This window comes from Melospiza melodia, chromosome 1 (assembly GCF_035770615.1).
Source record: "Melospiza melodia melodia isolate bMelMel2 chromosome 1, bMelMel2.pri, whole genome shotgun sequence".
Lineage (NCBI taxonomy): Eukaryota > Metazoa > Chordata > Aves > Passeriformes > Passerellidae > Melospiza > Melospiza melodia.
Genome location: NC_086194.1, coordinates 134,828,469 through 134,853,661, shown reverse-complemented (window position 1 = coordinate 134,853,661; position 25,193 = coordinate 134,828,469). Strand labels below are relative to the sequence as shown.

The following is a 25,193-nucleotide window of genomic DNA, read 5'->3' as shown; positions in this document are numbered from 1 at the left end:
GTTATTTCCCTGGACCAAAAAGACAGGAATCCTGTCAAATCCTGTCAACCCTCAAATCTGTCTTAAGACAAAGGAGTCTTTACTTGAACACCTTAACTGTAACTGCTGTGTACAGGCAGAAAGATTTTTCTCTTAGCAGAGACTCAGCATGCATGGGAGATGATGAACTAAAGCAGATCAAGATGCAGACTGATATGCCTGGACATAAGCAGGAATTCAGACCATGAAGTCTTACATGCTGCACTGCCGCTGTACAAGCTAAAATTCAAAGCCTGAGCTTTCAAGGGAGAAAAGGAACTAAAGGAAAAGGTTGTACAATACTAAAATGGATACAGATGAAGAAGCAAGAGGAATTATGAGCAACCAGAATCTAAAGGCTTTCTTTGTATTGCAGAAACTGTAGAAGGACTAGACAGAATCATTGTCTGACTATCCTGTTTTTCAAGTACATTAATACTATCATGGAATGTGTCCAAAGAAGGGCAATGAAGCTAGGAAAGGCTCTGGAGCACAAGTCTTATGAGGAAAATCTGAAGGAGGTGGGGTTGTTTAGTGTGGAGAAAAGGAGCCTGTGTGGGGACCAACACTTACAACTACCTGAAAGCATGGTTGTGGCCAGGTGGGAGTCAGTCTCTAATCCCAGGGAATAAGGGACAGAACTAGAGGAAAAGGGAGTTGTGCTGGGAGAGGTTTAGATTGGATATTAGTAAAAAGTTTTCACTGAGAGGGTTGTCAAGCATTGCAACAGGCTGCCCAGGGCAGTGGTGAAGTCAACATCCCAGGAGGTATTTAGAAAATGTGTAGATGTGGCATTTGTGGATATGGTTTAATGGCAGGCTTGGCAGAGTTAGGTTATTGATTGGACTCAATGGTCTTAAACTTCCTTTCCAACTTAACAATCCTGATTCTGTGACCAATTAACCACTTCAGTAATCAGAATTTGCACAGCCTTTCAAGTGCCATGCTCTCTGATACATGAAACTAGGAGCTGTGCTCCAACTCACAATGGAGCACTAACCTTGGGTAGGAGATATGTAATCAGAGTGCTGATTATTTTCAAAAGCAGATATTTCTGTCTCTATCTCCTCTATTTCAGCAGCTGTTAATATCTTCTAACAAGGTTTAAGTTTATCCCAGGCTATTACATCTTTTAGCAGCACCACTGTGTTATTTGCAGCTTCTCTGTGTAAAAAATAATTTTTATTTGTTGTCTTCTGTCATAGTCGTCTAAGAGAATTTTCTGGGGTCTCAAGATGATGATAGGCAAAATTATTACTGAGAAACAGGAGGGATTTTGAATTATATATTTTTCTAATAAAAAATTGTAAGCAATTTTTCCAGAAACCATGTAGTACTGCTCTAATAATAAGCAGTTATATTATTTTAGTGGCTCACTCTAAATTTTTACTCTTTTTAGAGCAGTATTATAGAAACTAGAACTGAAAACTGGTGTTATAGAAATTAGAGTTCTTGTCATACAAATAGAAATGTACTTGCAGATCAAATCACTCCCTTGGTACACTTATTTTTTAGCCTCTCCATCATACAACAAAAAAAGAAATGAAAACCAGAAAATGACCTGTGCTGCCTCAAAATGAAAACAGCATTTATGACTTTTATTAGGTATAGTTTGCACAGTAAATAATGCAGAGAAATTCTGGTTTTGTAGTTTTTTATGTATAAGATTTTGCATTGGGGACGAATATGATACTGAAAACAGAGTAAATTAATAAAATCATAGAATACCTGGAATTGGAAGGGAGCCAGAAGGAGTCTCGAGCTCTAGCTCCTGGCCCTGCATAGGACAGCCCCAAGAGTCACCTCACCCCACGCGCCTGTCAGAATTCCTCTTGAGCTCTGGTGGGCTTGGGGCTGTGACCGATTCATTAATGGGATGGCATTGGAAGAAGTTAAAGAGTGCAGTTGTACACACAGTAAAGAGTGTGTACAACTGCACAATTATTCATTGGATGACAATGCACACAGTTACACGGTGAAATGAGTGCAACTGCTCAACTGAGCAGCTGCAGATGTCCAGCAGGCAGATGATGTACCTGTAGAAGAGAGTTGGTCAGAAAAGCACAGCAGGAGGGGATCTGGAAGAGCTGACCAAGTTCGTCCCACCGAAGGCTGAGGGCGCAGCCACGGCAGTGTTCCATGGCATCCCAGCAGGTAGGGTATCTGCATCAATACCCGTGTGTTTGGAGCTGCACCCAGTGCAGCTGGAACACTAGTTACTTCTTTGACTGATTTTTATCTGTAAATCCATTATTTTTCTTTTAATTTTTATACCTAAATCCAGGGATTACACCCACAGCTGTTGGGCAGCCAGGAATGCCTTAACAGCACTGTGAATGCCGTGTCTGAACCAGAACGTGCCTGGAACACTGAGGTACTGCAGTGGCTACAGTGGGTGCCAGGCATGGATGCTGCTGCTGCTGCTGCTGTGGGAACACCAGTGGGATTGGAGGCGAGGATTGCACCCACCTGGCAGGTACCAGGGAAGGGGTGGATGGGAGGGATGTGGTGCTCAAGGCAGGAGGGTGAGCAGTGGGTGCCTGCTGCTGGGGGCTGTTTAATCTGGAGAAATGGAGACTCAGGGATGATTTTATCACTCTCCACAACTCCCTGAAAGGAGGTTGCGGCCGGCTGGGGTTCGGCCTCTTTCCCCAGGCAACCAGGGACAGCGTGAGAGGACACAGGCCCAAGCTGCACCAGAGGAGGTTTGGGTGGGACATGAGGAGGGAGTTCTTCACAGACTGGGCATTGGAATGGGCTGCCCAGGGGGCGGTGGAGTCCCTGGCGGTGTTTAAGGAAAGGCTGGACGTGGCGCTCAGTGCTGCGGGCCAGCTGTCAAGGTGGAGTTCGGCCATGGGTTGGTCCCGATGACCTCGGCGGCCTCTCCCAGCCCAATCCCCCCTGGAATTCCGTGGTTCCGGGCTCCCGCCCGCGCCGCCAGGGGGCGCCCTCCGCCCGCGCCGCCCCGCCCCTCCCGCTCGCGGGGCCCGCGCGCCCCCTGGCGGCGCCCGCCCGGTGCCGCCGCGGCGGAAGCGGCGGGCGGTGCGTGCCGGACGCGGGTCCGGGCGGCTGTCGCGCCCCCGGCGGCGCGGAGTTCCCGCTGCCCTGCGCGCCCCCGCCGCCGCCGCCCCCGCTCCGCAGGGCGCCCGGCCGCCCCCGCCTCCCGCCGGGAGCCGCCCCGGCCCGGCCGCCCCGCGGGCACCCGGCCTCCGCGGGGGCGGCGGGCGGAGAGTAAAAGCGGGCCCCGGCAGGGACGCGGGGCCGGAGCCGGTCCCGCCGCCGCCAGGGCAAGGTGAGCGGGCGCTGCCGGGCGGGTGGAGGGGCCCGGCCCGGGCCTGGCCCGCGGATGCCCGGGCGGGAGGTGGCTCGCCGTGGTGGCCTGTGTCACCGCCGAGCTCGGGGCCTTGCTTTAGCCACAGGGCTGCGGGCGGAGCGCGGTGGGAGCCGGGGGCGCTTGGCGGCGACAGCCGGGCCGGGGCTGAGTCCCTCTGGTCGGGAGAGCGAGCCCCGACCTCCCCCGGCCGCCCGCCCGCCGGCACCAGAGCCCGCCCTGTCCTTGGGCCAAAACAAGGGCTAAACCATCCTCTAGGCTCTCTCCTGTCGCAGGTGACTTTAGCAGGATTATCAGGGTCTTCTGCTACTTTTCGTTTGTTTTGAGGTTTTTTTGGCGTGCTTGTGGTGGCGGTGCTAATTCTGGTAGAAACGCCCTCCTTTGCCGTGTGTTTGTTTCTGCTGGCAGGGACGTGTCGTAGCTGCTGCTTCTCAGTGCCTTTCTAGTTTGGAAACACTGGGATGTCCTCCAGAGGTTTCGCTTGCACATTGCGTATGCAGAAATGGTGCTGTGTGTCGTTTACGGCAGAGCAGGCTGCTGGCCATAGTCGCTCCTTCTGTCCTGATCTGTAGGGTCTCACTTATCCCAGCATCTGCCCCCTGCAGCCGAGGGCCTCCGTTGTAGTTTAGTTGAGGACTTTTCTGGGTCATGTGCAGAAGTCAGTGACGGGAATTGTGTGTTAGCCTTGTTTCCACATCATAAAGCTTGAAGTGTAAGCATAAGTTGGTGTGCACTGTAATTAGTCAAACGAGAAATTGTGTCTTTGTGAACTGGTGAAAAAGGTAAGCTGCTACATTAGCAAGTTAGAACTTAAAAACGTGTATTTTGAACTGCTCAACAGCAAGTTGGAACAGAGAAGTGTTGTTATCTGTTAGTGGCACATAAGAACTATGTTGAAGCTGTGTTCAATGTGGAACTTCTGGGGTTTTTGGATCATAATCTGCCTTCCCTTCTTCACTGCCATAGCACCCACATTGTGATGACCTTACTGCTGCTCTTTATGGATGTGGGAAGTAGAATTTTCACAGCAAAGGGACATGAGGCAACACATACAAGGTGTGGTAAGGGGAACTCTAGCAAAGGAAAACATTTGCGCCATGAAGGTATTCAAGTACTGGATTAGGGGCCTGAAGAAGCTGTGGGATCTCCATCCATGGAGATCCAGTCCAGAATACTACTGGACTGGATATGTCATTGGACAACCTGATCTATCTGGCTAGTTAGGAAGAGGTTGGACAGTATAAATTTCAGTATAACTTATCCTGTGATGCTCCTCAAGATGAGGAAGCAGCCTTGTTCAGGGTAGATTTGATGACTGTTCCTGAGGGAAGGCAGTGCATTAGCTTTTACCTCTGTGGCTGGTAGCACAGAAGATGTGAGATCTTATTTTCTATTGCAAGTTAGCACACAGATATGCAAGTAAACTTTAAAAACTGTGGTGATTGCATTGGAGGTATTGCATTGAGAATTACAGGCAAAAGGACATGTAATATTTTGCAAGACTGACATGTGTGAACAGGACTTTAAATTTACTTGATGGAGGATATGGGGTATGGGTAAAACCATAAACAATTAAAAATATAAGTGAGAGAGTATAGCTATAAGTCTTCTTTTAAGCTACATAATCACCTCTCAGTTTTGAAAAAATACTTCTGTGCCATAATCCATACTCCATATTGTTCTCTAGGTGGTAGGTGGAGCCATTGGAGAAGTCCAGACATAGCAATCTGATTAATATTGTGGTGTTGAATGCTACTCCGAAATCTTGCTTGGTCGCACAAGTTGTGTTTCTCTCACTTGCTGTGGGTGTTTGCTGCCTGACAGGTTCTGTAGTTCAGCTCTGGCAACTGGAATGAAAAAGAGCTTTCTCTTGCTCTCCCACACACTTTCTCTCCCATCCTTTCCCCCTAGTTCACACCCCAAAGACAGGGGTGCATGAATTCAGTGAAGGACGTGTCAGTGCTGCTGTGTGCTTGTACTGGCTGGAGATAAATCAGCTGCCCATCACACTGTCCTCAAGAACATGCTGAGGAGCAAAGTGTCGTAAGCCTGAATTAGTTTGGAACAGCCATGGATTGTGGGAGCAAAGATTAGCTTTCTTCTCAATAATAGGAGCTAGGTACCTTGAGTAATGTGGGTAGAGGCTGATTTCCAAAACCAAAGGGAAAGGGACATCCTTGCTCTATCAGAATGTGAGAGAAAATTGAGGTAGGAAAATAAGTGAAATGAGTTCTACTCTAGTATGTGTTTCAATGTTCCTTAGCAAAGGTGGAGTAAAATTAATCTGCTTTGTAATTTTTGTTGTCACTGGTGTTCTGAAAGCAATATTTTCTTCTGTATTTCATTCTCTTGTTTCTTGCAAAACCAGAGCAAAAGAGTGCTAGACATACGTGTCTGTCTAGGCATAGGAGCCTTGCAGTCATACCTGCTGTAAGTCACACTCTAATAAACAAAACACAGCAGCTTCAAGCTTAGATTAAGTTCATTCCGAGAAATGCTGTTCTTCCATTTCTCTCTACAAGCCTCTTTTGCAGTTGCAACATTTTTTCTTCTTGGTCCTGACTAGCAGAAGTTGGAATATTGATCAACCAGTTTTTTCTAGCCTAGAATAATTTTTGTACCAAGAGGTTTGCTGTTCAAGTATTCTAGTTAACATAGCCAAGCATTCAGGCTGTCCTGTGTTAATAAGGTGAAGTGAATAGCAAGTTGTCCCCTAAATTGTACAAAGCTAAGAAAAAAAAAAATGTGGCTCCAGAGTTACAGTAAGCCTGAAATTGCAGGCTTGACTTCTGTGGGCTGGTAACTTTTTAGGAGCTGGTACTGGACTGGAGAGATTCTTATGAATAACCACAGTAAAACCAGAGCAGTTAAAATTCTAAAGAGGACTTTTTGTGAACTTTTTTCCCTTGTCCTTCCTGCTGCCTCTCAGTGTTGTGCTCTGGGTCTTGACCTGTCACTATCAGTAAATTTCCTTGTACAAGTTAAGGTCTCTCCAGGGCTGAGACTTTCTTATTTGAGAGAGTCTTCTTCCTGAGATGTCCTAGGCTTATAATGAGTGGAAGTGTTCAGTAGGTTTTTTTTAAAGTTCAGTAGGTTTTCTTTCTCTGGATTTGAGATTGTGCTGTTTCCTGTTGTAGTTAGTGCTTGAGGGAAGGTTTTATTTTATTGTAACAATAAATTAGACTAATCAATACAGCTATCTGAAATTCAAAAATTCAGTAATAATTGGTATTGGTAAGAGTATAAATGTTCTGGGTCTGTGCAAGTTGAACAGTTTTCAGTGAGATAAAATCCTAGCCTGAAATTAAGCAGTGGCATCATCTTTCTCCATTAGAATTGTCAGCATTTCCAGTACCCAAAAGAAAAGGACTGTAAATGTCAAGTAAAAGTTTTGCTGTGTAAACTCTTATGTTTCTAATAGGTGCTGCTGGGATGTGGGGTAAATAGGATATGAATAAAATGCATAAGAGAGGTTTATTATATGATTAAACAGTGTAGAAAGATCTATCTTTTTGAAAGATTTATTAATATAATTTTTTAAAATTTTATTTTAAACAGGAGATGACAGGTGGAAATGAATCCTGTACTGCAGGACTGACATCTATGTCCTACTTAACTTGCCTGACTTACATTCTGGAAGAATGGACTGGTGTGGAGGATATTGGAGATTATCTGAGTTATGCATTTTACATTTTATGGGTGCTGTTTCCACTTGTAGTAGTCTTTGTACTTCCAGGAGTTATTGTCGTTCTCTTCTATGTTTCCATTCTCTGGCTTCATATTTATAAAAGGAAGAATGAAATAAAGGAAGCTTATTCCCATGATGTTTGGATAGGTGCAAGAGAAATGTTGGCAACAATATGGGATGGACATGGAAGAATATGGCATGGTAAGTGAGATCTGACCTTTCATTAAAACTTCTGAAGCTCTTATTCTTTGTTTAGTTTTCAAGATTATCAAGATATGCCTGATTGTTGCTGCTGGTGCATGCCAATTCAGGGTTTTTTTCTTTTTTATGAATGACTGTCAGTGGTGCTTGAGACAGAAAAAAAAAAGACATTGAGACTTTTTTGAATGTAGGTTTTTTGTCTTATGCATTTATTCCTTTGCTGCTATAAAGTGACATCTCTGTTCTGGTTAAATATATGCACAATTTTTTAAGTGCCTTTTTTTTTTCCATTTTATGCTTTTTATAACAATTCCTGGATTTCCTGATTTGAAGAAGACCTGAAATGTGTGTTGTGTTAAAAACTAGATCAATTAACTGTGTCATTTCAGGGTTAATATGTGAAGACTGGAAGTTTAATGCCAGTTCCCTGATAGCTAGTATGTCAGCCAGCACATGTTAGCATAGTTTAATTGCACTTAACCAGTCTTACATGAAATGCCAAATGATGGCTAAAAGGAGCATTTAGTTCCTTCTTGAAATTAGCTTCAGAGGCTGACACTGTTACAGAACCCTACTTTTTTCTTTATCTTTGTGTTTTGGACTACTGCTTTCACTGCTAGAATGTCAAAACTAAGGGCCTTGTTCTTTGTCCTTCTGCTATTATTTCTTTATGAAGACAGACTTAATAAATGATTTGGCTTTTCTCTGTAAGGAAATCACAAGTCTCTTTCAGAGTCATTCAGTCTAGATGCAGCTAAAGGAGAAAGAGATACTTAAGAACAATTTACATAAAGAATAAATCCTTCTTGAAAATCATCTCTATTTGTTCTCTAGTCAAAGAGAAGTGGGTTTTCAAGGCATTGATAACCAGATGGTGCAGCAGCTGTATCAGACAGGCTTTGTAAGACTAAGATGTAACTTTCAAATCTAAGAAAGTACACTACATCAAAATCAACAGCTACATCAAAGAGCTTAAAATGCTCACTTCACAATAAAAAGCTATTTACTTTTTTTTCACAAGAAAATTATTTTTTAAAACCTTGGCTCTTTTAATCCTTAGTAACTTTTTCTTTTCATATGGTCTGACATTTTATTTGTGCAAGAAGATTCTTATCCGGTCCCTCATTGAGAGTTGTGACTTTTTTCTGCCCTGCCAGCTGCTTCCCTCTTATCTATACACTTGTCTTGCTAAAGAATGAAATGTTTTCCAGTTATTTTTTCCCTCATTGATTCATCAGGATATCATAAGAAGAACTTTCCATCCTGAAATCTAACAGCATTAATAAAAAAAAGAGGAGAAAAAATCAACAACCCTACAACTAAAAAGCCCCAAATGTGCTGATTGATACCTGTAACTTTACATGTATTATGCCAATTCCATGTGTGTTAGTTGGCTGGCATGGAGTACAGTAAGGATACCTTGGGATGGGACAGATGATAGACTTGCAATGTGTTGCAGCTCCACAGTAAATAGAGAAGAGCCAAGAGTATCTTCAGAATTAAATTAATGGAATAGGAATTGCAGACCTGATTAACTTTGGAAGATGTGACAGAATTTGGTTGAGGGTGGTTTTTTTTGGGGTGTTTTCTTTTTGCTTGCTTTATTTTATTGTAAAAAAGATACTGTAACAGTGCTACTGGGCGTTAACTGAGTATGTTCTAAACTGATGCGTTTTATGTTAATTAAATATATTCTGCCCTGTGACTTGAATAGAAATGTGAGGTCAGGAAGAAGCTTATGTGTGTTTATGTATTTTTCAGCTAGACCTATATAGTCCCAAATAGCTTTTATTAGATAGTGATGGAAAGCTGGAACAGGTATAACTTGGAGAGAAGCAGCAAAGATAAGCTTCATATCCTGGAGTAAAAGGAGACATGAAAATGTGTGATATCATGTCAAATCTTCTAAAGCAGTCACTGACGGCAATAAACTTTGAAAGGTTAATAACACCTTGAAATAGTTGTTTCACCACTCCAGTCTGTATTTTGATTTCTTTTGAATGATTGATTCAGAGGACTTTGCAGTCTTGAAAACAGTGAACAGAAAAAATTAGGATAAATTATACAGTTTGAAATAATGTGACTGGGTGTTTTATTTTAGTGCTGGGTTTTTGGTTTTTTTTTCTCTTTCCTTAAGTGTGGTGCCTTAAATGAAACTTGTATTTTCTCTGAAGCAACTTGTATTTCCTGTAGATACTGCAAGTTATTTCTTGATTTATTATTGGTCACTTTGCTCTTATCACTTCTCAATCCATGCTGGTTTTAGTTTGCCAGCTTGCTGCAAAGTTAGTTTCTTTGCGATAAAATTGTATAAAAGTGTAACACCTGCTACATTTTTAACTCCTAACAGGTTATGAGCTTCATGGTGTCGAAAATATTCCTCAAGGACCAGGACTTGTTGTGTTTTATCATGGAGCTACTCCTGTGGACTATATCTATTTCACAGCAAGACTTCATATAATGAACAAGAGGCGCTGCAGCGTAGTAGCTGATCATTTTGTCTTTAGAGTACCAGGTAACACACTTCATTATAAACAAGCAGTTTTGGAATTATTTGAATTTTTTAATTGTGTAATTAATAAAAATTGTGTTGCAGGAGCACAGCTTTCAGAACAGACATTCAGACAAATTTAGTGAAAGTTTTGGAACAGAGCATCTTTACAAAGAAGAACGAGACTGGCCCATGCAAGGATGGGACATAGTCCTGTCTGGGCAACACTTTCCAATGATTCTAGGGTGTTTAGAAACAAAGAAAAGGAGATTGTAGGAAAAGCAGTGTTTTCTGTATTAATCATTAGCAAAGATTTCAATAAAATGTTTCTTTTTCATTAGTATAGGCAGAATGAGTGGTGTGAATTGATTAAGAATTAAACTTTTTGGAACAAATGCCCATAATAAGTTAAAAATACTAGTCGGGAGAGATAGTGTATTTTCTTATTCCACCCAACTCTTTTCCAGTTGAGGATGGCAGGCAGTGGAACCTGTGCCCAGGAAGACTGTTTCAAGTAGAATATATTTTGGAGGAAAGCTAGAGAGGTGTTCAACATGTTTGTGTGAAACATGAGGAGAAGAAGATAGAAAAGGAAAAATATGTTTAGGGCAAGATTTTGGCTGGATAGCCTGTTGAAATGCACTGACAATTGGTGAAATTAATTATTTGAGGGAGCTTTTTTGTCTGTATGGAATGCAGTAGTACCCACTTTCTTTCCCAAGTTTGATTTGTGATTAAAGGCCTGTCAATTCACAAATGTTACAAGGAGAATCCTGTAGTGTACTGGTGGTTTTAATAGAACCAGCTCACATAAGAAAATTGTCTTTTTGTTGGTATAGATTTATTTCAGCCTTAGTTCCTGAAAAGAGCTTTTTCATACTGATTACAGTATTGCTTTGCCTCTACAGCTGCTTTTGCCAGCAGATTCATTTATCAGTGACCATCAAATCTTTTGCATACAGGTGACTAATATAACCTACTTCATGATGCAGATTTGGCTCTGTATTGTATCTTTATAGGCACAGATGTTTATCAAATGGGGCATTATATTTTGCTACTTTTCTGCTTTAAGATCAGGCTCTAAGTGGGAGTATACTTATGAGTCCCCCAAATATTCAGTAGCATTGCAGAAACACCTTGAAGATCTTGAAGAACTGGTTTTAGTGGTACACCATCTAGCCAACAGCTACAGGCATTCCTCAGGGATTGATACTGAGACCACTGCTGTGTAGTGTTTTTATAGTACCCCTGGATGAGGGCCTGGAGCACGCACAGGAGATTCACTGATGATACCAAACTGGGGGACCTGCTGATATACTGGGCATCACTTCTTCTCAGAATGACTTCATAGAATTAAAGTGGCAGAAATATTATGAAGTTCAACAAAAGCAAATGTAGAGCTGTGCAGCTGGGATGAGCAATTCTGTGCAACAGTACTCTGGATAAAAGGAGACTTTGCAGGAAAGGACTTAAGATTCTAGTGGACAACAAGCTGGCAGTGTGCCCTTACAGCAAAAAAGATGAACTGCATGGTGAACTTTTTGTAGCATGAATGTAGCCACCGGTTTGGGTGAAGAAATTTTTTTCCCTTGGCATGGCACCTGTGCAAGCACATCCCATGACGTGGTGTTCAGTTTGGGACTCCCTGGTAGAGAGTACACTGACACACTGGAGCATGTTCAGTGGATTTTAGGGGTCTGGAGCACACAAAGTGTACCAAAAGAGGTTGAGAGAACTGGATTTGTTTGGTGTTTACCAGATAAGGGTGTGGAAAGATGCTGTTGCTGTCTTCAGTGACTTAGTGGGAGGGTGGGGAGAAGAGGGAGTCAGACTCTTCTTACAGGTGCACAGTGATAGATTGAGAAGTAACAGAGACATGTTGCAACACAAGAAATTTTGATTGGACATGTGGAAAGGTATTTTACCACAAGAGTGATCAGACACCTGAAGAGATTGCTTAGGCAATTTGGGGAATCTCCATCCTTGCAGACTTTCAAAACTCTGCTGGGTGAGGCTCTGAATAGCCTGATCTAGTAGAACCCGCTTTGAGTGGGAGGCTGGACTAGATGACCTCCACAGCTTCCTTCTTATCTACATAATTCTCTGGTTCTGTGAAGGAATTAAGGCTGTTCAAGGAGACAAGTCCAAAGACCCCAGAAAATGTTGTGGATTGTTTCAAAATAAGCACAGTAATCTATGACTGACAGCTTAGGTAGATGCTACTTCCTTTGTGAATCAAACCAGAAAGACTGCATAATTTTATCTTAATACTGAGGCTGTCTGATCTTGATTAAGCGTTCAGATTAAATTGGATGCCTTTTCAGAAGATGTTTTAAACAAAAGTTAATAATACTCAATGCAGGGGAAATGGGACAGGGTGATGGTGCATTTGGGGAGTCTGTTTAGACACACATGGATGTGTCAAAATCATGCCAGTATTAAGTATGCTTTTCTTACATTTTGGAGGAGAAGGATATAAAATGTGGTCATGTAAATTCTTTTTTCCCTCTTTTATAACTAGAGGTTTGCCAGGGAAAAACCAAACCAAATATTCCTGCTTTCTGTTGCCTTTAGACTCTTAGCTGTGTAGTGCTTGGAAAACCATTGACTTCTCTAAGTTTGGGAGAAAGCCTTTTCCCAATGCATTCAGAGAGGACTGAGATTTCACTTGTGTTGTTCTCCATCATCCTCTGCTATAATATGGGCCATTTTTGCTTCCTGAAGTCATCTAGGAGCCCTCTTTAAAAGGTTGCCTGCTAGTTTATGTAACTAAGACAGTCCCTTTCCTGTGATGTTGCAGAGGAAAGGAGCTTTGGCTTCTTGTCTGTTACATGCAGAAGGTGTTGCAAAGTATCTTGTGGACTAGATGCTCTGCCCCTATATATGTGTGAATTATCTACAACTATGGAAGATTGGATTCAGTGGTCTAAATGATTCCTCACTGTTGGGATCCTAAAGGAAAATGGGAAAACAATGACATCCTTGCTATCTGGTAGCTGACAGCCCTGATATTACAGTCACTGGGGCCAAGATAGAAAAGTGTACATAGTGCACAAGTTGAGAGCAGTATTACATGCCTTACTGGGTGCTCTTCAAAGGGTTTTCAAACATTTCTACCAATACAGTCTTGTGGAAAATAGGAGAAGAGTAGGTTGGGGCAAAGGGCAGAGTTTGGGTTGAACTGTGGAATAAAATTAAGTTTGAACTTCTTGGTGTCTGGAAGAAAATGTTCTGCATGGCTGAAAATTTGTGTTTAGATAATTTAGAGAGTTGTTTTGTTATTTGAAATGGAAAAACAGATTCTTGGTTCCTTTCATGCAGTGCTACCTAATACTACCTCACTGTTTCTTTTAACTTTGTGGTGACCTTGCCTTGGACACAGGTACACTGGCTGTCCTTTCTGGGCCATTGTGTCAGATTGCATCTCTCAGCTCCTTTAAGGGAGCCAGGTTCTTCTTGGGTACTGAAGCAGAGATATCAATAGTAATGTGTGATCTGCTGGCAAGGCTGTGAAGCACTGCTCAGAATATAAAGTTGATTCTAATCAAAGGGGGATACACAGCTGAGAAATTTTCTGAGGACTTAAAACCTCCCTGGATGACTATTCTTTAGTACATTTTTTTGTCTGTATTCTGACAATATTCTGTTCTTTTTTTTACTGATAAATGAGCTGGACAAACTCATGGTGTTTGCTTTGTCACACACACTCTCCCCCTTACCCCTTCCTCAGTGTATCCAATGCAGAAACAGTGTTGTCACAGTCCTTGCTTCCTTGGAGTCTCTTTTCCTGTTCATCTCAACCATTTTAATTACTGTTTTGTCTGTCTCCTGAGCTCACTGACAGAAAGGACTTGGAGACTGGCAGCTTTTTACCACCAGGTACATTCCAGAGAGCTTGAATTAGTTTGGGAATGTCAAGCATTGTAAAAATCAGCTATTAAAAATCCCCCCAAAAAAGCACCTGAAAGAAATGACTTTCAATTCCAGGTGTTCTTCCATGCAAATGCTTTTGGATGAAGACTGAGTGTCATCAGCAGTGTGTGAGGCAGGCACAGCAGAATATGAGACAGGTGTAATGCAGCTTGTGTTCTGTGGCCATGTGTATGGACAGATCCCAATTGGGTATGGAGATGAGTTGGGAGAATTATACTCACTCTAGTTAAAAAGACTAGAGATCAGAGTTTAGTTAAGAATAAACTAATGATGTGTTGCTTCATGCTTTTCTTCCCAAGCTCTTAGTTTATGCAGGCTCTAAGAGAAGATGGACCTCTGTCTTCTTAACTTTCTTAACTTAACTTTCTTTGGGCTCTCCTTTAGCATGTGTGTGTATATAGCAAATGTGTGTTTATAGTCACAGCTGTTCATTTGTTATCAAGAGGCAAACATGACTAGATCAGTTCTTTGTCCTTGTCTATGGCTGATAAGGTTGTTTGCTTCTGTGGGAAATTTCAAGGAAGAGAAATTATGTTTCCTTACTGCCCAGTCATCCAAAGTTACCGTTTTGGTATGCACTACTCATAAATACTGTATTAAGTTTAAAATCTATTGAACCAACCAAACAGGACTTATTTCCTGCAAACAGAGGTCTGTGTCCTTTAACAACAGGCTAGTTGTCTAAATTGATCAGATGTGTTCCTGTTGATGATTGTAGCAAATTTTTGATGTTCTACTGTTTCTTGAAGGGTACAGTCTGAATGGCATGTCAAATTCAAGGTGATATGAGGAGTTTATGTAACATTAGGTAAAAGACTTCAGTTACAATGTTAAGAGAAGGTGAGTGTACCCAGTTGAGGCTTACCAGGTGCTTCTCTGTATGAAATGCCATCCAGGTACTCACAGACTGAACCAGAGTCAATTACTGTAGTGATCCATAATGCAGAGAATGATGCATTTTCTTTGTCATTCTCCTCCTTATGCACTACTGTTCTTTGCTGAAGTTCGCAAAACAGAACCGCAACTTTCCTAGTTTGCTTCTTGTTGCTCTCTGTTTGGACTGTGCTGTGTTTGAACAGTGGAGCTTGGGCAAGGAGCCAGTGCCCTTGAGTCAAACAACTCCTTTGATGGGACATGTGAAAGATATCACAGAGTGCTTGACAGTTCTTTTTCAGTTTAGTCCTGACTGTGGGTTAGCACCTGACTTTACTATGGCAAAAAGCCACTGAAACCTCTAAATCTTCAACTTTGCAGACCAAAATCTGTAAGTTAGACTTAATGCTTCAGTCCCTCTTGGGGACTGTGGGCCACAGCTTATTAGACAATTAAATTTTAGCCATAGTGTTTTGTGCTGGGGATGTGTACTCCCTGGTAGTATGAATTAACGCTTTTGGAATTAATGTTATCTTACCCCTGCAGGTTTCAGAATACTACTTGATGTATTTGGAGTTATACATGGACCAAAAGAAGCTTGTGTCAGGACTCTGGAGCAGGGCCATCTGTTGGCCATTGCCCCAGGAGGACTTCGGGAAGCTCTCTTCAGCGATGAGACGTACAATATTTTGTGGAGCGATCGGAAGGGCTTTGCTCAGGTGGCCATTGATGCAAAAGTGGTAAGAATGACACGTAATGGAAGAGAAGCAAAGAAAGCTAAGTTATTAGTACTTTCTTCCAGAGAAAGCTGTTTTGGTTATCATGTATTTGATGTTAGATTTCTGACTGTCATGAGTATGGTCTACTTGCTCTAACAGCTAGATTTCCTGACTCTTTTTGTTGCTTTTGATAGATAAGAAGGCTTATGAGTCAGCTAAGCATAGTGTGGTTAGGAAATCCAGAGTTCAAAAGAACAAGAGATGAAATACAAGATGGTTTGTCCTTATAAGCATGTGATGTTTTATACATAGCTGGTTAGTATTGTGATGGCCTAGCCCTCCCTGACCAGCATGGTTGGGAAACAACCCTATCAGAGTCACAGAATGTGCTGAGTTGGGAGGGACCATTAGGATCATAGAGTCCAACTCCATGTTTCTGTTTGTTCTGTCACTGAAGCGTGGTGTGACCCAGCAGAGTATAGGTTCACTGACACTTTGTGTACTGTATTGGCATTTTATGGTAGTGGGGATGTCCAGGGCTGGTCACTGGTGTGAACTCTTCAGTTCTAATGTACAGCATTGGGCTTGGTCAGCAGGCAGGTAGTTATTCATAGGGGACCAAATGCTGAGGCATGACAGTGTGTGAGATATATTTGAACTGTAACTATTTTAGTAATCATTTCAGAATCCCTCCTGTTCTAGATTCGTACTTGGAAGATGTGTGCATATGTCCATAGATCTGCATATACCTAATTTAAAAGCAAGTCTCACACTAGGAGTTTTATATTTAGCTACTGTCAAAGACAGACTAGTTCAATCTGTGGATTTTACACAGAAATAGAATACTTTAAGACCTAAGTGTGCATCACTTTTCTCACAAGGAAGATAACACTGTTTAAGCAGGTATTTTCAACAGGTTTAGATTTTACTAATGTATTACAATAGCATGTGAAAGGCTATGCTTGAGATTCAGCTGTGATTGTGCTAGTTGCATTTATTTAATTGAATGTGTGTTGGTTCCCTTTATGCACTCACAAGGTATGTAGCTTCCTCCCCCCTAAAAAAAATCCCTGAGAGATGCAGTAAAATAGAAAGAGTGTCCGAGACAGACTGAAAGTGGGAAAAGCATCTTTATTTAGATTAAAGATGAACTTTTAAGTCACCTTGAATCATTAGCAGAACTCCTCATGGAAAGAAGAATTTGTCTGAAATATCAGAAAAATTTGTCTAAAACTGGGACCTTCAATGTGTTGAAGCTGTCTTATTTCAACAGATTTTTTGCCAGAATTTCTATCATATAAACAGAAATTTCTGTCTCTGTGTCGAAAGTAAGATGTTCCAAATAAGATTGTTCAAGAATAAAGACATTTGTATGCATTCAGTTTAGGCAGCTGCACTTCCTTTTATTCTCTGTAATTATTTACAGACCTATTTTTCCTCTCAAGAAACCCCAAACTTGATGCATGTCTGGAAAGTTACATGTGCTAGCTCATCCCCATGCTTGTCTTTAAAAAGTTTAAAAGAATTTGAGTTCATGAAAATCCCATAAAGAATTCTGTATTTCTGATGATGCTGTGTGTTGTGGGGACATACTATAAAATGCTATTGAAAAACTTTATATAAATATCTAACCCCCTCACAGTTCTTATAAATCTTGACAGCTGTTTGCAATTTTAAAAACAGCAATAAAAACTTGAAATATTCAACACCATTCCAAGTACTCATCATCAGAAATAAGTCATGGACATGCATTGAATATGACACATCAAGTGTGAAGCAATACCATCAGCATAGCAGAGAGGAATCAGACAAGTTTAGTGTCCCAATCCTGTGATTCCTTCCCTTTGAGCATAACTACAAATTAGGTAAGAGGTTTAAGCTCTTAAGTCACAACTGTGCAAACACTGCTAGATGGGGGGAGGGACACCTGAAAGCTCCATAGGTTCTGAAATTCTGGACTGCTCTAATAGACTTGCTGAAACAGTGACTCGCTGGAATCTTGTAGTATTCTTCAGTTTGAAACCTCATGGCAGAAGGTCACAGAAGAACTTCAGAGTACCTGTTTTACCCTCTATATATCCTTGTCTGAGAAACACTTCTGAAATTAATTTGCCTTTTAATTAAGTGAGGTGGAAATTTTTTAGATAGTGCTATCTTAAATTCTTAATTATTTTTTTTCCCTCCTAGCCCATCATTCCTATGTTTACACAAAATGTTCGAGAAGGCTTTAGGACATTAGGAGGAATAAGTAAGATATTTTCTATTTTTCTGTAGTTTATTTTTCCATGTATGTTTAGCCTATCTGTAGAAATAATCCTCATATAAACTTGAGATTTAACACAGCCTTGTTTCTTGATGTTTGCTCTCTGGTAGAATTCAGAGATATTACTAGGATTTAATATTTGTATGCATTAGATGTGATATTGGCTCATGTAGGTTACTTTCCACATAAGTGTTCTTTTGCACAAGCAGTAGAAGAAAGAAAAAAGGAGCCAGAAAAAGGCAGGAAGATTTAAGGCACTTTTTTCTCTGCTTATATCTGCTAGGCCAACTCTAGGTTTCCTGCAGTCTGTTAAGAAGCAAAGCAAACAGGTTGGCAACTGACACATTATTCCTGTTTTCCTAAAGCTTTGTGCTTACACCTCTTCCTGTACTCAAAGTTTGAATGTTTTGAACTACATTTAATCTGTAGTTGCTTTTCTGTTCTGCACTAGACCTGTGGTTCCTCACAAAACCTTGCATTTGGCAGCTCTTCTTCCTTGTCTCTGTGGAACTTGCAGCCAGAAAATGAATAGATGGGTCTTTTGTCTGAGGGGTCCATCTCTGGGATGATTAGATGCCCACATCTCTGCTCATTTGCAAGTGTTAAACTGCCTCTTTTTTATATCTCTTAGTTACTGTCTAGCAGAGGGGCCTGAACAAGTCTCCACACTACATGTTCTGCCTCAAGTATGGCATTGTCACCTTCATCAGAATGCTGCAGGGCAGCACAGTTCTGTTTCTCTCCCCCTCCGTATAAGAGGAGAAATATATTGCATGGAGAAAGCCAAGGCCTCAGATGCAGAAGCTGGAATAATTCACACATTTGTCATGTTGTACAAAAATCAACAGCAATTAATTGTTGCTGTGTTCAGGAGAATCCCAAACAGAGGAAATTGAAGCCAAAACCATTTGTGCTCCTTGCATTCTACAACAGAGTTGTTAGAGGAGTGTAATTTCTTGGTCACTGGAGGTGTTACTCCAGTTTCAGTAGTTTTGTCTTTGTTTTTATAGGTTGTGTACAGAAAATTCCACATCTTGATCAGCAAGGAGTTTCTTATGCCAGCATGCCAGTTAATGGAGTTCCTTGTCTGAAATTGAGAATTATAATATTAGTGCTTATTTTTCAAAGAATCTCTTCTGGGTACATTTGGGATGTGCCCAGACATGTGGAGAACAATGTGTCCTCTTAGAACTGTTTGAAATACCTGTTTTTTCTCTCTTTTTGTTGTTTAACTGCAACCAGTGTGTGATCTGAAAGAGCAATTCAGTAGGTTAGCATGACTGACTTTTAGGCAGATAAGGCTATTTCCGATCCTGTGGACCTCAATGGGACCGAACATGCAGTTTTCCAATACTAGTTTCTAATTCTAACCTGTCAAATGAGCTGAACCTGTAACCTATGTTGTGTAAGATTCTCTCCCTCTCCAGAGAGGCAGCTATTGAATTTCTCTCCTCTTCTTTCTTCTCGTTTCAGCTGCTCTTTGGAGGAAAGATTTCACACCAAGTTAGAGTAGAAATAAGTCTGAGATAAGCATTAATGCAGCTTTTAGGAAATGAAAGTCAAGGTAGGATAGCACTTGAGATGCCACATTATTTCAGAGTTTGGATTGGGAGCTAGATTACTTTGCAAGCCAGTTTCAATGTTAAGACATAGTGGGGACAAAAAACTTTAGAGAATAATCCCAGTGTCTTTCTCTCTCTCTCTTTCTCTTTCACTTTTCCTTCCTTTATCCTTCCCCACTCCCCTTCTCCCTTCCCCACCTTTCCTTCTCCTGTTTTCAATTATATTTTTTTCACATTAGAAATACTTAGGTCGCTATATGAGCGTATTAGATTGCCAGTAGTTCCTCTGTACGGGGGGTTTCCTGTCAAGCTTCGTACATTTATTGGAGAACCCATTCCATATGAACCAAATATGACTGCTGAGGAGCTAGCTACAAAGGTAAGAGAGATATCTATATATGTAAATTTAAAATACTGAATGTTCTGATAAAAACCACTGCAATAGTCTTGTCAAGAGATTTCTGTCTAGAAGCCAGTTATAGAAACTGGTGGAATCATGGTAAGTTTTGTACTTGCCTAACTCTGTTGTTCTTAAATACTGTATTTCTTATTACTGCAACTTGCAGATGTTCTAGATCTTATAAAGTTAATTGCACCCTATATTTGCTTTGAGAAACAACTTGCTTTAAAGACTGAAGAAGTTTGGTCAGACAAGACAGTTCTCAGTTGATAGAGAGAAGCACTTCACCCAAGAGGAAGCATTCTGCTTCCTGGTGTTTTCATAAAGTTACTAAGGAAGCCTTTCAAACATAGCAAATCTATGTTCACAAACTGCTGGAATTACATACAGTAAAATGCTTTGTCTAGTGTGTTTCTATTTTGTCCAGCTTCAAGCCCAGCAATTTAACTTCTAAATGTTCCTCTTAATTCAGATTTACATGCCTTATAGAAAGGATCTTCAGGTCCTCATGTTTATTCAGTTTATTAATAGATTTCACAGTGCAAAGACATAAACCAGTTAAGTGGTGGAGCAGTGAGATGGAGTGGGCTGAAACAGGTATTTTTGAAAACTCCACAGATGGTCACTTAAAATATTCTAAAAATTTCATTTGAGAGAGAGACTTTTCTTGACCATGCAGGTGTCAGTTCAGTTGTCTCTTTGTCTGTTTATCCTATGATTAGATCTCTGCAAAAATACTCTTAAAATGTTTGTCTGCAGTATGTTAGGCCCTGATTATGGAACACTGATTGTTTCTTTTGTGGGGTCACTCTGACAGGACTTCAGAACTACCTTTCAGCAGAGAATGTGTTTAAGTTACTTTCAGACATGCATTGACATCTTACATTTATGCCAACCGTCACTATTTTCTGACTTGAGTTCAGATTCTGCTAAATAAAGCCCCAAGAATGTGAATTCCCTAGAATCCTATTTAGTTAGAGTGATTTTGAAGTTGTATCTCATGTTTCAGGCTATGGCACTGTATGCATTTTCCCATTATATAGAGCAAAACATAAAGCTCAAATTTTTAACCTAATACAAATTTTAGATCTGTACAATCACTTAGGACCAGATGTATGAAGTCCTTGTCCCAGGACATATCAGTTGATCGCTTACTCCATATAAACAGTGGGAGCTTGTACCAACAAACAGTATTCTACTAATATCTGCCCTTGCTGACCGCTGGTTTACAGAGGCAAATCTCTGTTGTTCTGTTTCTGGCAGAATTCCCTAGCCTGTGCTTGTCTAGGCAGAATAGGAAGTGTGTTCTCACCCACCTTTTGCATGTTGCCCTGCTTTTACATGTTCCCTATATAGCTTTTATATAATAAGAGTAACTGCTGTGACTCCTTGGCCTGTTTGTTTTTTGAGTGAAAGTGAAGGCTGCTGTCACATGCAGCTAAGGGGCCTGAACATGTGTCACAGGACCAGACCCTTCAGGGGCCTTGGGGCCAGAGGGCATTACTTTGTACGAGTCAAATGTGCTGAGACACAATGCTGTTTCCAGTGCTGCTTCTGAGCAGGTGTAGAATCAAGGTGGTGCCCATTGGAAGAGTGTTATTGATGCAAATCTGGGCATAGGCAGGAGTTTGAGTTGCAGTGCATCATGCAGGTGTTTAACATGCTTTATAGCCCTAAGTCTCTTCATGAATTTACTCTGTTGTCATTTGACTTTCGTGTTTCACTAATACAGCTTGTGAACAGAGCTATCACGCAGAAGAGATACTAGTTTGTTGGTCTGTTTCTTGACAATGTTGTCACAATCACATCCTCTGGGCTTAAATATGGAAGAACAGTGTTTTGAATTTGCAATATATCTGTCATATTTGAAAGGATTAAAAAGAGGCTAGAAACTGTGCTATTATATGAGCAGTATGAAAATGAGGTTTTCTGACCAAAACCTTTTTTCTTTCCCTACAGACAAAAGCAGCAGTCCAAGCTCTCATAGACAAACACCAGAAAATACCAGGAAATATATTTAGGGCTTTAATGGAACGATTTCAAACACAAAAGAAAGACGATTAAGGTCTTCTGAGCTTAAGCTTCTATAACTACTATTTAGTTATAATATTCTTAAAGTCACATTTGTAAATTATTCATACTTCTAACAATAGGTTTTAAATACTGTCCTAATGATACTGCTGTATAATTTAAGATAGAAGTCCCTTGGCCTTGCCCTTTCCCCTGTCCAGTATCAAGCTCAGGAACCCAAACTTCAAATCATTCATAATGGAACAAACTTTAATTTTTGATAAATGCATTCCTACCTTGGAAGTGTCTGGGTTGTTGATCCGGGTTTGGTTTTGGGTTTTTTTTCAAATAATACTGCAAGCCTTTATGTATATGGTCTGTCATCCTTTTGGTCTGTCACTGTCTCCCATCCCCACCATGATGGATCTCTAACCTGAATGTCAAACCCTCTGCAGACCTGGAGTCTTACTGTCTTGACCCTCATCAATGTGAGGAGATTTTGTGGGCCAGATAAATGCCATACAACACATATGAAAACTGTCCTGAAATTGTTACTCTCACACTGCTGGGAAACAGTCCACCACTTCTGGCCTGCAGAACCTCTAGTAATGCCTGCAAAACCTGTGTTGCAAAGTGTTTCATTTTGCTGGGTGAGCTCAGAAAAGGTTCAGAGGAGTGAAAATTGATTAGAGAACTACAGTGATCAAGGAGGTTTGTTATGGAAACCAGAAACCACTCCGATGCTGTGAATGAGAACCCTACAACACAACTGCAATTCCAAGCCAAGGCATATTGGATATCCGCTCTTGAGAAGAGACCTGTCCCATTTATTTCTCAGTGAATCTCCATATTCTCTGTTGAAACAATGAGCCAAGCATTCAAACATCAAGAAGTAGAAATGAGAATACTGTTTAGTAATTTAAGCTCAAAAATCTTTGTTTTGATGGAAAGAGAAAATTGTTACAACACCGTAAAAGCAGTAGTTTTTTTGAAAAACAGAATTGACATTCCCAAATACCCTTAAGATTTAGTATGTGAATAAACTATTAAATATATTCTTCAAACAGTTATATAAATAAGTTAAATAATGAACGAGAGGGAAGTTCTGTATATTTTCCTTAAGTGAAAACAATTGAATCAACAGGAGAGAGTTGCAAGATTGGGCTTTTGTGCACTTAAAAAGTTATATTTTTTATTTAGATAAAGCCTATTGTTTTATTGTCCATATAGGAAATACATGAAATATTTCTTCTATTTTCCAGGAATTTTGATCTACAGTTCATAAATTAATATCTGGGAATTTTTAGTTCTGGGATGAGTACAGATTCCTTCAGAAAAAAAGAGGGTTTTGCTATATGATGTGGTTGCCTTTCAATGTTGGTGGGGTGTGACCTTTTCTTAAAGCAAAATATACCCACTCCCAAAAAGATACCCAACAAATAACCAACATTTGAAGGAGCAGTTGTATTTGATATAGTAGTCATTCCTCTCACCATTTAAGCACATACTTTGCTTTATGCTCTTTTAAATGTGTAAATTAGTGAAATTGCATAACTGCATGTGGGTGATGCCCTGTGTTAGAAAAATATCACTTAATGGGGAATTGTCTATCAAATGTGTTTCACAGGAAGCAAAAGGCTTACTTTATGACATTATCTTATACCAAAAACATTTTACGTGGTGTTAAAATTTTTAAAGCTTTGGGAAGAATCACGTTATGTAAAAGCAAATGCCCATTCTGAAGTTTAAGTGACCTGGGTTTTACTTGAAGGCAAGATTGCATTCCCTTTAATTTATTGGACTGTGTTTCAAAAATACTGTTAAGACAGCATGTCATGAAAAAGGATAATGCTAAATTCCTGCATTGAAGTATAACTTAAGTATGATCTTTTGTTTACTGTCCATCTTGAGGAAAATGTACATCAGTCTGTGTTATGAACATCTCAAAGCTGAATGTATTTTGTGTTGAGGTTGCATGTATGTAAAAGAGAACTCAATCTAAAAGGTTCTGTTAGACATGGACAGACATTGTTACCAGAGATTTTGTAAAATTTATTTTATTAAGTATGTGGGCTATTTGCTGCAGTTTTGTCCACTTATGTATTGAAAGATCAGTATAAAAAAATGAAGGGCAGTATTGGTATTCTATAAGTGTTCATATTTGTACAGGCCTTTCATATTTATTTCTATATATTAAAAATATATAGAAGACACCTTTTGAATAAAATTGACAACTGGAACAGACTTCTGAAGTTTTGTGTTGTGTTTGAACTAAATGGAATGGATATATGGCCGGTCCTGCTGAACCTTGAGTCGTTTTGAGCAGCTACATACCCCGAGATTCCCTTCTTGCCTTGCAGTGACTGAATAGGGATGGAAGGAACAAAACCCCATAAGGAGTGAAAGGAAAAATAATTCAGACAACAGTGAAATAAAGGAAAAAAGTCACATAAACAATAAGATCTGAGTTTTAATAATTGCAGTCTGTGCTGCAGAGGGCCTTTACAAAGTGCTGCAGTACCACTTTAGTTAAAAGTTATGCAACAGAAAATAGGCTATAAATACTGACTAGTAAAGTTTATTTGTATATATTTGGGGTGTGAATGACTGCCTACTTAGTTTTACTGAAAAATAGGCAGACGTGGATGGATACTCTCACAAGTAAGCTTATAGACCTGGCGTCCTTTTAGCTGATTTGGTTTACTGTGCATCAAGCAGAAGTATTCAAAGGGAGTTTTAGCAGGGTTAGACTAAACCACTGATTGTCTGGTTGGCCTTTAGATACACTGAAGACATTACATGTTTTGCCATGTGAGCAGCATAAGCAGGATATGCATTTTTAGGTTGTTTGGAAATAGACCAAGTGCTGTACTGACAGGTCTTCATCATTATCTCTGAACAAGACCCAAATCTCCTACTGGCCAATTTACTGTCCTGTTGTGTAATAGCAGAGCTCAGTCTGAACATCTGTTATTAGGATGCTTTCACATGAAATTAATCTCTGCAAATGCAAGGTAGAGCAGTTAATCAGCGCTGTCAACACAACTGTGTGGCTCATCCAGTGTGGGGTTTGCTGTACAAGTATAGCATTATGTTGCTTCATCCTATTATTCTGTGGAGAAGATATGGCTATGATGACAGTGTGTTAGCTCTACAGTGCTTAATCCCTATTAAGCCCATCATGGATGCTAGGATGCTTTTCTTGGTGTTATTTTGGCATCAAAAAATTGCCATACCAAAAGTAAATGTAGGAGTACTCGGAATTGCTACACGAGCATAGTCGTACTGAAAATGCATGTTAAGTAAGATAACTCTCCAAAACGTGTCGGCTAAAACTTCAAGAGATAATCTGATGACACGTTTCTGTTTTCTTCACTTTTTTTTTTTGAGCTCAGGACTAGTCAAAAGAAATTATCGTCTCAAAATTATGAAGGTGAGCAGAAGGCTGAAGTATCTCTTAAGAAGCAGGCTGAGAGCGTTGGGGTTGTTCAGCCTGAGAAGAGAAGGCTCCAAAGGGGCATTGGAGCACCTTCCAGTACCTGAAGGGTGGTACAAGAAAGCTGGAGAGGGACTTTGGATGAGGCCATGTAGTGACAGGTCAAGGGAGGGATGCCTTTAAACCAGAGAGAGTAGGTTTAGATTAGATATTAGGGAGAAATTCTTTACTGTGGCAGTGGTGAGGCACTGGAACAGGTTGCCCAGAA

General features: G+C 40.5%; 1 protein-coding gene across 3 annotated transcripts; it reads left to right on the top strand.

The window, feature by feature from the left end:
- Nucleotides 1–87: 87 nt before the first annotated feature.
- LOC134424778 (DGAT1/2-independent enzyme synthesizing storage lipids-like) lies at nt 88–23,733 on the top strand. 3 transcript variants are annotated; one of them, XR_010029484.1, is made up of 8 exons: nt 88–2,172; nt 2,303–2,494; nt 6,908–7,238; nt 9,589–9,753; nt 15,082–15,275; nt 17,442–17,502; nt 18,991–19,081; nt 19,319–19,458. XR_010029484.1 is itself a non-coding variant. In XM_063168858.1 (8 exons), exons 1-8 carry the CDS (start codon nt 2,158–2,160, stop codon nt 21,541–21,543), a joined length of 1,203 nt encoding a protein of 400 aa, XP_063024928.1. In that variant the 5' UTR covers nt 88–2,157; the 3' UTR covers nt 21,544–23,733. The 3 variants fall into 3 exon arrangements, 2 of the variants coding, with proteins under 2 accessions (XP_063024928.1, XP_063024938.1); XM_063168858.1 differs by lacking the exon at nt 18,991–19,081 and adding an exon at nt 21,439–23,733; XM_063168868.1 differs by lacking the exons at nt 88–2,172; nt 2,303–2,494; nt 18,991–19,081 and adding exons at nt 3,225–3,310; nt 21,439–23,733.
- The last annotated feature ends 1,460 nt before the right edge of the window (nt 23,734–25,193 follow it).